This window comes from Ischnura elegans, chromosome 4 (genome assembly GCF_921293095.1).
Source record: "Ischnura elegans chromosome 4, ioIscEleg1.1, whole genome shotgun sequence".
NCBI lineage: Eukaryota > Metazoa > Arthropoda > Insecta > Odonata > Coenagrionidae > Ischnura > Ischnura elegans.
The window spans coordinates 18,176,245-18,192,077 of record NC_060249.1 but is presented as its reverse complement, the minus strand read 5'-3'; the positions used below and the strand labels follow the sequence as shown (position 1 = coordinate 18,192,077).

At 42.0% G+C, this 15,833-nt stretch overlaps 1 protein-coding gene across 2 annotated transcripts in view; it reads left to right on the top strand.

The window, feature by feature from the left end:
* LOC124157112 (protein expanded) overlaps window positions 1–15,833 on the top strand; it is a 215,247-nt gene that overhangs the window by 187,481 nt on the left and 11,933 nt on the right. For both annotated transcript variants that reach the window (XM_046531609.1, XM_046531611.1), the window contains 2 exons: window positions 153–455; window positions 2,996–3,061. In XM_046531609.1, coding sequence (XP_046387565.1) covers window positions 153–455; window positions 2,996–3,061 — 369 coding nt within the window. The remainder of the gene's footprint in view (window positions 1–152; window positions 456–2,995; window positions 3,062–15,833) is intronic.

The following is a 15,833-nucleotide window of genomic DNA, read 5'->3' as shown; positions in this document are numbered from 1 at the left end:
TGCATTTTGGTACCTCTTTTGTAGAGTTTGGTTGCGTATAAGTTTAGAAAAAGGTATCTATACAGTAGAAATAATATAGAAGATTGTATTCGTGGTTTGGCGAGTGTTTTGTGTTTCCGAGCTGGCTTTAATGAATATTGCCTTGTTTGCAGTTGGAGCAGACTCTGGCGGTCCGGGCGGTCGAAGCGCACCACCGCGGCCTGCGGGGCCTGTCGCAGAGCGAGGCGGAGCTGCAGTACATCCGCGAGGCGGCGATGGCCTCCTGTTCGGCCCCTGACGCCATCCCTTCGCCCCTGCGCCTCAACCTCCACCTCTACCGACTCAACAAGAGCAAGAAGCAGGAGCCGTCTTCGCCGGGCAGCGGAACGGGCGGCACTTCGGCCTCCTCCACTCCCGGACCCCACAACCTGCCCGTGTGGCTCGGCATCTGCGCCAAAGGCATCGAGATATACGAGGTGAGTGCAGTACCAACCCTCGCCATTCCTGCATTCACAACACATTTGTTATTATTATAGACTTCCAATTCCAAAATCGTCTACTGCGCAATGCCGTTAGCAGGTATGGTAGGTATGGTATTTGGAGGAGGCGACCGACAGCTGAGGTCATCTGCACCATGAGGGGAGGGTAGGTAAGGAAGGGTGGAGAGAAACCCGGCGTCGGCATTAGCCTACTCTTAACGAAAGGCGCCAAGGGGACCACGGCTTAACGTCCCATCCGACGGACGGAGTGTTGCGCTTGAAATGTCCTCCACACAACACTCAAGCAGGGATCAGGTAGTCTCTGAAAATTCTCTGCCACTGCCGGGATTTGAACCCGAGTCCGCCGGGTGGAAAGCCAACACTCTAGCCACCACACGAACCCGATCCCCATGCCGTTAGCTTTCGCTATACTGCAATAACCACCACATTATTATCATTATTACACCGATCACTACTTCCTTTTCTCAGAGCGTTTGTTATTCGTATTTCATTCAATTATTTACGTTTTCCTACCCAATACTTAACTTGGAAGAGTACGGCCGTGGGAATTATTTCATTCAACGGGTAAGGTAGGTTTACGTGGAGCCGGCCCTTCTCCCCTCACCTCTTACACTTCTCTCTTTAATTCAGAAGGCTTACTCTCTTTCATTACATCTGTAAATCCTATTCTCTTCCTATCCCTCCCTCGCTTGCCTTGCTTGCTGGCGTTATTCGCTTAATTCTGTTTTTAAAATGTCCTCATTTACAAGGACATTTTAAAAACTGGGAGCTCCTCTTCTTGGTCCACTTCACCTCCTCCATTCTTCTCCACACCCACATCTCGAACGCCTCCAGTGTTTTATCTTCCTCCTTCGTAAGTGACTATGCTTCCGCATCGCAAAACCCCACTCTCCAGATCAGAGTCTTCAACAGCCTTTTCTTGAAACTCTTTACATGTGATTCCTCTGAATGGCGAGTACAAGGGTGTCCTTTCAATGGTAGTTTTCTGCTGTCACAGGTTTTATTTGATTTTTAGGGAATTCATGGAAATCTAATGACGGTTCCCCTTAATAAATGTTTTCTCGATTCAGTAATATTTTTTTCTGACACTGACTACGATTTGTAGTTCAATTTGCAGTATACGCAGAGTTTTCCCACAGTTACCCTTGCTCATGATGCCAGATCAGGTTGTCCGAATATTTTTGTTACGAAATGGGGCCCTCAATCGTTTGGAGTAATTAAGCTGAGCTGTTGATCGGTTTAAGTTAATGCGTCCGAAGCCAGGGAATTTAAATACGGAAGGAATTGTATCTCTGAAACTGGTATTTCGATGGATTTAGGCAATCATCAACAGGGAATTGAAGTGGTATAAACCCGCCTGAGGCTAAGAGTACTAATCGGTTGACTAGTGTGTATATGGGTCGTAATTCTTTGGTCCTGCATTCCAATGGTGTATTGACCGTTTGTCACCTTAGTTGAGAATTGAGTTTGTTATCGTTTGGTAGCTATTCACGTGTAGAGCAGGCAATTATAGGAAAATTGTAGGTATGAATAGATGGGAAAAAGTACTTTGATAGCCTCGGACTCTGATTTGTGGAATATCCACCTTGTTGTTATGAATGATAAAATGTGGTTAAGGTTCCATGGAAAATTTAATCACCTTATCTACTCAAAGGATTGGTTTCTTCCGAGAGTATTTATTGTCTAATAATGCTGAGAGTTCCTGAAGATGACAAACGTTCGGCGAAAGCGGTCGATAGCACGAATGCAGTGATTTAATTTTCTGTGGAGTTATTACTCAGTTTTATCAATTTCATACAAAATCGTACCGTGCAAGTTTATGGTGAAATATTTGAATTAATGCTATTTTCTCCATTCTCTGGAGTTATATTATACTATTCTTCGAGGAAGCTATGAATGATATCAAAGAGAATACTTCAGAAGTCAGCATCAGGGAAATATGACGAGTTTCCATTGAGATGTGCCCGACTCACGTTTTATAGTCAGAAGGAAGTTAGTTTTTCCTCCAGATATCATGTGCCTGTTACGTAATTGACCAAATACTTATATTGACGATTGTACCCAAGGTTATGCTCTTTATCTGGTATCCAATTATCCTAAAAATTAATTTCTTATCATAATTTTAATACATTTTATTTAAGTTTCTTTCTCTAAACCCACTAATCTCGTTTGTATTTTATGTATAACAGATTTTATGAAGGAATTATTTAAGGGATAACGGCTTGCAATCCTCTGCAATTTGTACGCTTAAAGTGCAAACATTTCGCAGAGGATAAATTTCCTTTGCCTTGACCGAGATTTCAACCCAAAACTTCCGAATTTGCTCCTGGTGTTCTACTTCTTAAAAATAATTTTTCCTCTCTGGAATTTCAAAATTTTTTTATCAATGCCTTTAGTGGAAAAGTCCGAAAAATTGTGAAGTGTTCTGTGGAGTCGGAGAATGTCAAGAATGTGCATGTTCTTCAATTATATGATAATTAGACCTAATCGTTGTGTTTTCCTTCCTGATTTTCCAGGAGAACGAAGAGAAAGCTGTGATGGCGACTTTCCTCTGGAGTAACATCGGGAAGCTGTGCTTTGAGGTGAGTGAGATCGAAAGACTATGGTCTACGCTTTGGTTTCGGGTTCACATGGAATCTCGTTTATCATAGGGTTTACATTTTGTCGCCTACTGAACTCCCTTGAGGTGGATTGTATAGTAATACGTAGATGTTACCACCCTTTTCTCCGATTTTGAGAAATTTTTAGTTTGGAAATAACGTCTTTATTGCTAAATTGTCAAAACGAAAGAAATGACGGCGACGGTAGGCCAATGTTCTGTCTTGGTTTCCGGGTTTTCACCGCGTTGTTTTATGTCTGATTACGGCTGAACTGTCGTCATCAATCATAAAAACGCAGTGGAAACCCGGAAACCATTACAGCAACCAACTCATGGCGGTAGCCTTCGCAGGAAGGGAAATATTTTAATATCCCCTGATTTGAAGAAAAATATTCCGAATCATGTCTTAACTATTCCTACCTCATAAGAGGCAGAGTAAAAAATAGCAAACTGTATCAACATTCTTTGCCTGCGTAGTGAAATCGACGTTTTCCGAAAGCGATCAATAGCACCAATCGATTCCTTTTGTTTTCTAAGTTGAATTGCTTCGACGTCGTTTAAAAAATCGAATCAACATCGACCTCGTCCTCAATCGATTCGTACTCTCTTCACTGTCCAGTGTTCTCGCGTACGAGTCGAGTCTATTAGTTGTAAACAGCGGACTTCAATAGCTGTCAACATCGATGTGTAAGGTAAACTCCTCACCGTAACACTAACTTATTTCTTAGAATATATATGCATCTATCATTGAAGTCGGAATACGTTACCTAAGTATTGAATAACTTCATTAGCCCTGAGGATGGAACCCGACTTGTGTTCCGAAACGTCGGCAGAATGGAGGGAGACACCCGGCTGGAAGCCCGAATAACCTTTCGAATATATTCGCCGGGAAAGCATCAGATTTTACTTATTGAATAACTTGTTAGCTGTGTGGGCTAATTTTTCTTGTTATTACCACAGTATCTCAAATTTGAAAGCTGAAAGGGGATTAAGTATTTATTTTGAATAAATTCAAAAGCATCAGTGGTTATGTGGTTGACACAGCATTCTATAATCTCTTAAATAAAGCAACGTGTCCTGACTGACTGATTTACTCATGCATCAACGCACAGCCGCATCAATGCACATCAACGCACGACATCAATGCACTGATGATAAAGCGATGAAATTTTGAGAATATATTTCCTTTGTTATGTACAGGTATACTAAGTGAGTATGCGGGAAACAATTTTTGGGGTTGTTTTTGTCCCATAAAGTTCAAATATTTTACTCGCCTAAGAAAATCATTCCTTGCCATTTTCTTCGGTAGACTTTTATGCTATGACCGGGCATGAACTCGAAAGAGATTTTATATATTTTACTTGATATTCACCCCTTAGTTCTTTAAGGTTCCCCGGAAATAACTTTATTTTAATGCTGTAAGGCCGTCAATAATATTCTCCTCACCTATCTCTTAAATTCATGTTGCAGAATAGATAGTGGCTACATGGCATTGGAGGAAGAAGAGACATTTAATTACTAGTAGAGTGAGACAGGATATTTTCGTAGATAAAGAATATGTGCAAGAACATGTAGTAGGCATATTATGTAGGCATAACATAGGTCGTGGAATAAATCTTCTGTGATATAAATCGTTTCAGGCTTGAATTTGTGGAAGTTCGATATATTCATGACAAAATAATATAAATGGTAATTTACACACTTTTAATACAAAACTCAACAATCGACAATGGTTTCAACATATTGCGTAATTTTCAAGGTTTTTAGGTTTTTTTATCGTGTATAAATCTTTTTTTACTTAAACCCAAAGTAAACAATGAAACTTTCTTTTATAATTACGAAGCCATCACATTCTTCACTGCCCGTTGAATTTAAACGGGTACCTCTCGACAACAATTGATTAAAAAAGTCATCGCGCTGTATTTACCTTAAAAATCATAAGCGTCATTCGCGGAATTTCGGTTAACTTAAATAAAAGTCCGTGAGTGGTTCGACATCAGTCTTCCCGACGATGACGCGAGGCGTTGAAACACGTTGAAAATTAAAGTGAGGTTGTGAACAGTGCGATAGCTTTGTTGTTTATTAGTTGTTTTGAATTTCCGGGGGCGGTGGAACGTCCTTATGTTTCGGCGATGGAAGCTCGTTTAAAGGTATGCAGAGAGGAGGGCGGGGGGGAGGACGGAAGGAAGGGAGGGGGGAGGGTAAGACCTCGACTTGGCCTTTTTCGCCGGAGGGAAGGTCGCCCTGAGGTCACTCCGTGCTTCTTTATGGTTTCTTCATTCGGTTGTTCCGTTTTAACCCCCCCCCCCCTCTTCTCCCCTCCCTCCCCCAATTCCTCCAGGGTCAGGGGTGCGCGTAAATGCGCCGGTGAGATCAGGGTGGGCGGGGGAAGATATTCGCCAATGACGTCACCTGGAATTCCTTCGCCCGAAGAATGCTGTAGGAAAAATGACGGGCTCTCTTTTGAGTTGGGTACCCTCGCACCGTGGCCAAACGCGCGAACATTTCCCAGCCTCTTCTTTTGGGCCCCTCGATTCGCTAAATTTTTTTTCTCGAACCGAAATTCAATAACCGTCAACATTCGCATGCTAAGAGTACGGAGAAAAGGTACCACGGAAAAAATCTTCCCCACTCAGTCATTCTCTCTTTAAATCTCTCATTGTATCTCTTTCTCAGTAGGTTTTCGCTCGTTTTTCACGCCCCCTTCTTACGTGGACGTTTCGTTTTCCGGCTGTGGGTTTTTTCCATTAAGGGCGAAAGTCTAGTTTCTTAGGCTTTTCCCACTTTTATTCACAGATTTTCACGTTTGATAATTGTAGCTTTGTTCTCTTTGCATTAAAGCATGCTTCTATGTCTCTTTTCTTATAATTCGGCTGCATTTAATGTAAGGGGTAACTTGACAAAGTATTCCTCTGCAAATGTTTAACGTGTGACAAGGAGTTAGGTGGGAGATGGGACTTAATGGTCCAATTCTCTCCCAATAAAAACGAATTATTATTATAATTATTTTGAAACTTCAAAAAATCGCGAAAGTTGTTTCCAGATTTTCTTGAGTTGGTGGCGTCATGAGAGTGCCGATTCATTAACTCGCTGAGGTAGAATCGCTCACTGAGGGAAGGAATCCATCACAAGGATATAAATAACAGCGAGCCACGTGCGGCCGATAATCGAGGAGTATGAGTGGCTGAGTAGCACTCGCTTTACAGGAGTTGGTGATGCAATCATTTCGTCTGTAAAATAGTTGAGGCTTTTTATTTTTCATTTTTACAGGACGGCAATTGGCCGCCTACATTTAGTCATAACCGAATTTTGACGAAAAAGCGACTTTTGAAGGTTATTAAATTTATGTCGGAGAACAAAATTTGCGAATTGAGGTACCCAAAAGGTATGATTGGGAAATATAAGTGCGCTGGCCTATGGCGTGAGGGAAACCGATTATAATGCGCTCAAAGTGGCAACATTAATAAAGCTTCTGCGGGACGGATTGGGCCCTCCTCTATGATGTTCGCTTGCACCTGACGATGACATAAAACTTGGATTGTGTTGGATCACGTGTGGGGCGATTTCCAACAGCCTTTTGTGCTCGTCCGTATTCTCTGCATGCTCATGGTTGAAGACGAGACCATCGCTCGAAAATATTTCACGCTTATTATCGATTGGGAGAGAGAGAGAGGGAAGTCTTATTTGGTGTTGCCTTTTGAGGCGCGGAGAGTAGGGTGTTGTTGGGTACATACCTTTCTCCATATCCGCTCCGGATGGCGCTTATCCACGCGGAGGAATGTGGGAAGAGGGGAAGGTAGGGGATGCCTCCCCTCCAGTGGATAAGAGATAGATTTATTGCGACTGAGGTGTGGGCTTCAGTCATGGATTGAGTGTTAGTAGTGGTGATAAGTTGATCGCTCAGTGTTCTACATACGATTTATTTTCGGGAGAGGGGGAAGGCAAGATAAATGTACGCTTATGTTAAGTGATGCAAAATAGTGGCAACCCAGTATTTCTTAATGGAATAAGCATGGGATTAAAACGAAAAATACGATTGCTGACGCTTCATACTCATCTATTAGGTACCTTGAAAGCCTACACCAGGGTGCTTGGCACGGGTTGATTCAACACCAGGCATGTAGCCCTCATCCTAGCCTTTATCAGAAACGCACTCGCTTGCCATGAGACACAGGCCAAGCGAACAGGTCAACGACACGCGGTCAGATCATAAACTAGTAGAGTGCTTAGGACACGAAAATGCTACCATGCAAATTAAAGTACTAGTTATTAATAGAAAACAAAAATGTAGCGTCATAAGCGATTCGTGCACGAGTTATAACATGCCAGCGCCGCACGGTAGCAGAGGGGCAAACGGTGTATTTATTATGCGCCAAACTTCACTCAAATAATGTGAGACCCATGATCAATTCTTCGCAATAATAGTTTTATTAAGGTGTTAAATTGATTACAATAAAAATTTCGTAGCAATAAGACGCTTAATCAAAATTTAATGCTTTAAATATTTATTAGTTTTACTTAGAAAGGTATTTAAAAACTTTTAGATGAATATCACGAAGCCTGTAACTCAAGTTGTGGCGTGGCGTCTACCAGACTCCGAAAACAACAAATATCAAAATTAATTCCATAAGTGTGACAAAATATAGAATCATATAGGTGACTGTATCAGAATTATAAAGTAACAAGATACAAGGAATATGAGTTTCCCAACTATGAAATTACGATTTGGGCCAAGAAGAGAAAATGACCTGGCGTCTGGTAGACCACGCGGTTAATAGTAGTGGTTTTATTAATGACACAATTTCGTCAAACTTGGTAAGGCATATTTAAGCGACACTTTGTGAGTACCTTCAGACACGCCGAACCGAGATCCGTTCCGTGCCGATCTTCATTATGCTGGCTTGTTGATGTCGCTCGTTTGGCGCTGTACGCCACACCGCCGCTGTGGGGAATCCCGCCGTCAAGTCAGCTAGTGGCGTGAGGAGAATCACCGGAAATATCAAATTTGCGAACCCATCCCATGACTAAACATGGGAAATCCGCGTGCACTCCAGCAGTATAACCCCGAAAGTGAGAAAATTCCACAGTAGTATAATCACCATCGCAAGTCAACAATCCGGAGATTGATTTGACACTGCTCTCCATTCTGCTCCCTTAACAGTTACCCTTTTCTTGTTTACGTAATTCTTCTCTTTTACATCTTTAATAACTTGGATTTTTTACCTCATTCGGGGCCGTTATTTGCCTCTCTTGCCGTCCTTCGATGACTGTATTCATCAGGCCAACACGTCTCACCATGTTCCATATTAAGTTATTTCGTCTTTGATAGGGTTTTTATAAAACTTCTCTTTTCTCCCATTCTCCTTAGGACTTCCTCATTATTTACTCGTTCGATCCATTTCATCGTCATCATTCTTCGGCAACACCTTATTTCGAATGCTTCAACGCTACCCTTCCCTATTGCTGTCAACATCCATGCCTAGATCCCATGCAGAAACATGTTACATGTGATGAATTGTTTCGTTACTTCTTCGCTTGTATTGTCACCTGCTTGTTGTTCCTTCTTTTTGTAGGATGCCTTCTACTGACTATTTCTTTCTTGCTTCGCCCATCTCTGGTTACTTTACGTCATGGGTCTTGGCTCTTTCACCTCTTAAATCTTCTATTTTCCTAGGTTAATGAAGGTTGTGTCTCTACTTTTCGAGATAATTTCGAATTTGCTGCGTGATCGGCGCCGTCTAAATGACCCAGTAATTGGGATGTAGTTCTGAAATGCATGATGGCACATGAAGTCTTTTGGGCTCCAACAGAAAATGTCTTTAGAAACCACAGCCATCTCATCTTAGGGGTCCTGTGTAGGGCACTTGAATAACATTACCTCCTGCTTAGGATAGGACGCTGAGCCACTGTGCCCTTGGCGTCTTTCGTTGAGAAATGGCTAAGGTCTTCTCTACTACAACTTATCCTCTCCTAACTTGACTTGCTGCGAACATGACCAATAATGACATGTACCGTCTGTCACAGCAGAAGCTGCATATCAATCATGGTTCGTATAGATGTTGGAGAACTTACGGCAGTTTTTATGCTTCTCAACTGAAAAAACTATTCCCTTACCTCTGTTTGATTTCAAGAGACATTTGAGTTTTCCTAACTATATAAGTCGAGCTACCCCAGTTTTAGTCGTTGAGAACCAGCAGCCACTCTTGTTGATTTGCTAAGTCCATAGTTACTCTAAGTTATGAGGTGTGAACGAGGGCTGATTCCGACGCGTCGCCAGGTTTCTCTCCATTCTTCCGTCTCAACCCTTCCCTCGTGGTGCAATTTTCCTTAGCTCTCGGTCGCTTTCTCCTAATACCAACAATCCCTCCATAGTGAATGTGTGTGTCCCCTGCGTTGCGATGGATACTAATGAGTGTGTTGTGGAGCTGAAAGTCGAACGCACCAAACGAAATCCCTCCCACTCAAGGGAGTCCACTGAACATGGATTGGCTAGGAGAGAGTTGTGGACTCTTGGTGCGCACGACAGCTATTCGGTGGTTTGTTCATCGGCCTAATCGGTCCGCCCACGTGGACGGAGAAAAAAATAATTTCGAACGCTGGAGAGTTAGAAATCTTTCGGCCTGGGAAATAGGGTAGTTCCCTTCATCAAAGAAAACGAAAGGCATTGATTGCGATTCGTTACCCACCATTAGTGTATTCGTAATATACAAATTATTTGGTTTTAGTAATACCGGTTTAGACGAAAGGCAAGAGTCAACTTTATCCTCATTTGAAAAAGGCCAGATTGGTGCCCATGCGATGCCACTCCACGTGACGTCACAGGGACCTAGATTCTATACGAGTGGATAGGAGTTTTACATCGTCTGATATTACCAATGCATGCATGAGGCACAGAGCTCAGGGAAACATGTCTTAATAATCACCTATTAAAACTGGCTAAGGTCGGAAAGTTTTCCGCGTTTGATAAGGTATTAATAATCCTTATTTAAGCCAAGCGCTACCAGCTAGCATGGTACTCTGCTACCTGCTAGCATCCTACGTCGTATCAGCGCTCAGAGCCTCGCCCCAAGGTCACCTTACTTGCGGCAGCGGTAACCAGAACGACGTCACACGGGAGTTTTCCCGGCATTCATACTTAGCCGTCGCGTTTTCGCGCGCTTGAAAATTTTTACTTTTCATTTAATCGCGAAAAATAGATATCGTCATATAAAAATCTAAAAGCGTGAAATACGTACTCCAGGAGTAATAATCTTTCGATTCAGGCAATAAAAAAATAACAGGAAACCATCCTATTGCATTGAGGATGCCTTGGTCTTTCCCCTGGAAGTTTGATCAATAGTGCCAATAAGGCGGTATTTATTTGGTTTTCAAAAGTACTGGAGCGCGGAGATAAGTGCAGATTTATTTGCGGAAGAGATTTTTCACTGTCGAGTATAGTTGAATTCAATCGAGTATAATGCGTTGTAAAGTTATCAATGTATAATTGATATCATCAAGAATATAAATTTCCGAAATCAATCCTAGTAATAACTTATTTCCTCGAGAATCGAAAATAATTTAAGCCAATATTACTTTTTACGGAGGAACAGTTTTCAATTTTTATTAGAAAAAAAAGAAGCTGGTGAAAATTTATGGGCCTTTTTTTGAATTGATATAGGTATATATTGATATCATTGGAAATGGGTCAGTATTTTTAAAAATCAACCGAGCCTCTTTCTGATGCTTCGCAATTCTTTTAGGCATCGTCGGCGTACTATTTGCAAGTTTTATGTTGCAAATTTTTTTTTTTTTTACTGTCAAACCACCGGATACAGCTCGTATTGGCCATTTTACACCGGGGTGTTCAACAAATGTAACAATTAAACGTACACAAACGACCATGCCCTGGATCGGGAAAACCTACCCAGGCGGGACTCGAACCCGCGACCTCTTGTTTGGCAGGCGAGAACGTTCAAAGGAAAAGGAAACCGGAATAGAATAATGAAAAGTTCTTAATCAAATATAAAAATAGTTTCCTGATGTACTTGTATAAACTAGTGCACAAAGTTTAAACTTGGATTGCTATTGAAGCTGTTTATTTTTTGAGGAAGTGGCTAATATTTTGATTCATTAGTGATGGCGATTTCACGTACTCGCACAATTACACCAGAATCTTCTGAATTTGGTTTGATGTTGGCTCCGATCAGGGGCGCAGCTGGGAATTAAGGCTGGGGGGGGGGGGTAGGGGCAACTAATACCGGTGTGTGTGGGGGGTATGGAATACCCACCAGGATAAGTGGTAGGTGCGAGATTAATAAATTGCGGAATTTTAAGATAAACGGTTCAAAATGGTGAGTTTTACGGCTTTCTGAGGGATATTTCATTAATCCTTACACTATTCTATTAGTAATATCAATCCAATTAAGTAAAATGGATTAAAATTAAAAATTTCTCTGAGCTCTGGGGGGGTTTTAACCCCCAAACCCCCCCCCCCCCCCCCCCTCGCTGCGCCACTGGCTCCGATTGATGTGACGTCACACTACAACCCTGTCGATATCCGCACTCGATAGATTGACATCGCTCGGTTGGAATGGTTTCCGGTGACACTTTCACAGTGTATTCTTCGAGTTGCATGCAGTGGATCGCGTTGCATTTTATATGAGCGCAGCTTGCACTTAACGTATTCTCTGCTCGTTCCCTCACACTTTCCCCTCTCCTTGCTGCTGAGGAAACTTCCGCAGCGAAGAGGAGAGAAAGAACTCTTGGTCGGTACGTGAGTCGCGGACACCCTTTAGCCTGGTTTACAAGTCGAAGGTGATTGCCGTAGAAACAGCTCGGAAACGATATCTCGCTGCCATCTCAGCAAAAAAAAAAAGTTTCCAAAGAGTGCGATTTGTGATTCAGATTGATTGTCGACGAGTTCACTTTGTGGACATTCATCGATAGTAATAATTCAAACAGCTGTAGTAATTTTCCACAGTTTTGAATTTGCTCAACTGGTTTCAATGTTTTCGCATCATTATCTAAGGCATTTTCTTTATAATGGTGAGAAAACATTGAAACTGGTTCATCAAATTGAAAAATGTTGAAAATTACTACAGCTATTTATACTTGTTGTATAGTATGTTATGTTAGATTATTATGTTCTTTTGTTTTTTTCGTAATGTACTAAGCACCCTAGAGAGGGAGTTATATGTAGAGCTATTCACGTGATTTCTAAGCTAGATAGTAATGTACCACAAAGTATGTGATCTATCTGTGAAAATATTTAAGTAATAAAACATGGTGGCAGCGGTGAAACAGACAGTGAACTTGTACGTGCTCACAGGACGATACTTAGAGTCCTTGCCAGTTAAGGAAATATGGCTTCGCAAGTTGTAATGTTGGCCGCGTTGAGCACTGTCGGTGATGTGGCGGTGAACTGGAAGAAGTTTCGGCGGCAATTTGTAACGTTTGTTGATGCTTACTACGATAAGGCAACAGAAGCCAGAAACAAAATAATCGACGGTTGCGAGAGAGAAATATTTCCATTTCCTCTTCTTTGTGAGAAATTTAAATTAATTTAGCCTTTCCATTTAATTACTCGTAAGTAGTAATTGATCGGAAAAAGCTTGCTGCGAATGTATTCTTTCACTTCGTAGCTAAATCAACTTTTGCTGCTCAGTTCAACCAAAAGCGGGACTTGGACAAAGCGTTTATTTTTTTAATTTGTTAACGGCTGGTGTCCTAACACCCCTATTGAGACAGCTTGTGGGGTAGCATGTTGATGAAAAAGGACGCAACTAGGACTTGGCTCTTGGGTGAATTGATCAGATTGAATAACACAGCAAAGAGCTCTAGCCACTGGGTCACTCGCTCCCCTCAGAAGATATTGAAGCATTTTCATTTCTGATTACCACCGTGTAGGTTGCTGTGGTGATGACAACAGTTTTGCTGGCACTACTGCCAGCGTCTTCAGGGCGATAAACTATTGTCATCGCCTCAGAAACCTACGCGGTAGTAACCGAGAATTAAGAAGTTCAACGCACACTGCAGATATCTCGGTTCCGAGATACTGAAGCAGCTTAAACCATGGGACGTGCCAGACCGATGTAGATCCATTATGAATGATCTAGTGATTTACTCGAAAATGCCAAAGATATTCTTCAGACTGCAGCACGACGATATGGATCTGATGAGAATAGAAAAGCACCACTGAAATCTTTTAACTCCTTTCTTCCCACGCTTGCCAAAAGACTTACATCACATATTCATCGACGAGCCGAGGCAAATATTAGGTTGCCGGCTTCGGTTTCCATTGTCAGCGTGCATAATCTATCAGCGGCCTTTAATCGTATGGTATGGTATTTGGAGGAGGCGACCGACAACTTAGGTCATTTGCGCCGTGAGGGAAGGGTAGGTAAGGAAAGGTGGAGAGAAACCTGTCGTCGGCATTAGCCTAACTAAAGGCGCCAAGGGTACCACGACTTAACGTCCCATCCGACGGACGTAGTGTTGCGCTTGAAATGTCCTCCACACAACACTCAAGCATGGATTGTCTCTGAAAATTCTCTGCCACCGCCGGGATTTGAACCCGAGTTCACGGAGTGGGAAGCCAACACTCTAGCCACCACACCAACCTAAACCCCCCTTTAATCATTCTCATTAACTTTTTGTCGCTCAGTGGCAAAAATAGGACTTATATTTGGAGTAAGGAATGGTTCAGAATCAGATAGATCAGATCAGGCACACCACACTTGTGTGGTATTCAGTCTGATTCTAGTGTGGGTGTAATAATCAAAGAGACCAGTTAGAATTAATGAATTATGGAATTTAGTTGCTAATATGAATAAATTAGAGAGGCTAAATGAAAACGTAAACACTTATTTACAGCATTTCAAACAACTTGAATTGCAGCGATACAAATAATATTTTTTTTAATTTTATTTTTATGGTTCGGGGTGGAGGGTTCTATCTCCCGCATCCCCCCTATAGTTTCGCCATTGGTTTTAATACCTATCCATAAGAGTATTACAGGCCACAAAACATGCTCACAGACTATGTCAAAATTTCTATGTTGTCCTAATAACTGTTACGTTAGGAAAAATCGTTATCGCTATTCGGGGTAATTCGGTGCCTTTTAGAAATATTCAACACGTTAACTATCCGGTCTAGATGCGATGAACCTAATCGGGACAAAAATGATCTTGTGTCATGAGGGATGTTGTCCTAGCAAACCTATACTTTTCCATATCATAGAGAAATTTAGCTGAAATGATCCGTGGACTTAGGCGTGAACTATGATGTTGTGATTGAGGCCTGATGTGGACGCGACTGTTGGCAGCCCTGCGTTCGGAAGTGGGAGGGGGGAGACAATTGACATGCGGCGTTGCACATCCCTCGAAACTTCACTTCCGATTTTGGTTGACCGGATGCGACGACGTGGCCTCCCTCCCGCCGCGGCTTCGCCCCTGTGGTCGCAAGAGGTCACGGTGACCCATGTGCACCCGTCTGGCGGTCGCTTGTGTGCTGCGGCTGCGCGAGTAAATGTAAACAAGGGCGATTTTCGGCGAGATCTCTTAGGCCAACATCACTTAGGGGTTTAACCCGAAGGTTTTTCATGTGGGTGGAGGTATTGTGGAGCACACCAGGATTATGATAATAAAATTTATATGCTCTTGGACTATTCTGTCTAGTGGAGCATGAAGAACATTCATGTATATAAGATCGAATGGCGTCAGTCTTTTATAGCATAAGAAATTTGAAATAATTAGTCTTACAGATATTTAAAACATTATTTAAAAGTAAAAATTCAGCAGTTCGTGACAGTACAGAGAGTTAAAAAATTACAAAGGAAATAAAATTAAAAATCAGTCAAAATAATTTCAGATGTTTTCTTTGAATATTTCGATATACCTACTTTTTGAAATATTTTACAGTGATATCTCGTTCAATTGTATTAGGCTCAACTATGTGGAAATTAATACACGAAAATGAACGATGTCTCCTTTTCATTTTCGTAAATTATATCTATTTTTATCATCAAGGAAAAATGTACGAATTTGCGTACCCAGTAGTCTTAAATTATGGCACAGAAGGATTTTCAGAATGTATTTCAGTATATCCGCGTATTAGCATTTAAATTCCACACATTCAGGGTAAAGTTCTTTCCCTGGACCACCTCGCCTTTCGAGGATTTCAATTTGGGGTGACCAATGGCTTCACCTGGGATTTGAACTCGGTACTCTTCGATTATCCGCCAAGCACTATGCCTATCATTCTATCACGTTCCCCCTGCTCGTGTAGAAGTGGGAAATCCGTGATGGGTTTGATTGCCTTATATTCCAACGGAAGCATTTGTGTTCATATTGTTTCTTTTGATTGGAAAATAGTTCACAATTTTAAATTCAATAGTCACCATGCCGGAACAGAAATGTGATTTTAGTAAACTTTGTCTGTTAGTGTTTGATAATTCGCGTTGAACCAACGAGGAAAACTTGTCGCACTTCCTCAGGGTTTTTTATTCCACATATATACATCGTCAGTGGGATCGGGTTGGTGTGGTGATTAGAGTGTTGGCTTCCCACCCGACGGATTCTGGTTCAAATCCCGGCGGTGGTAGAGAATTTTCAGAGACTGCTCGATCCCTGCGTGAATGTTGTGTGGAGGACATTTCAAGGACAACACTCCGTCCGTCGGATGGGACGTAAAGCTTTGGTCCCCTTGGCGCCTTTTGTTATGAGCAGGCTAACGCCGACGCCGGGTTTTTCTCCACCCTTCCTTACCTACCCCATTCC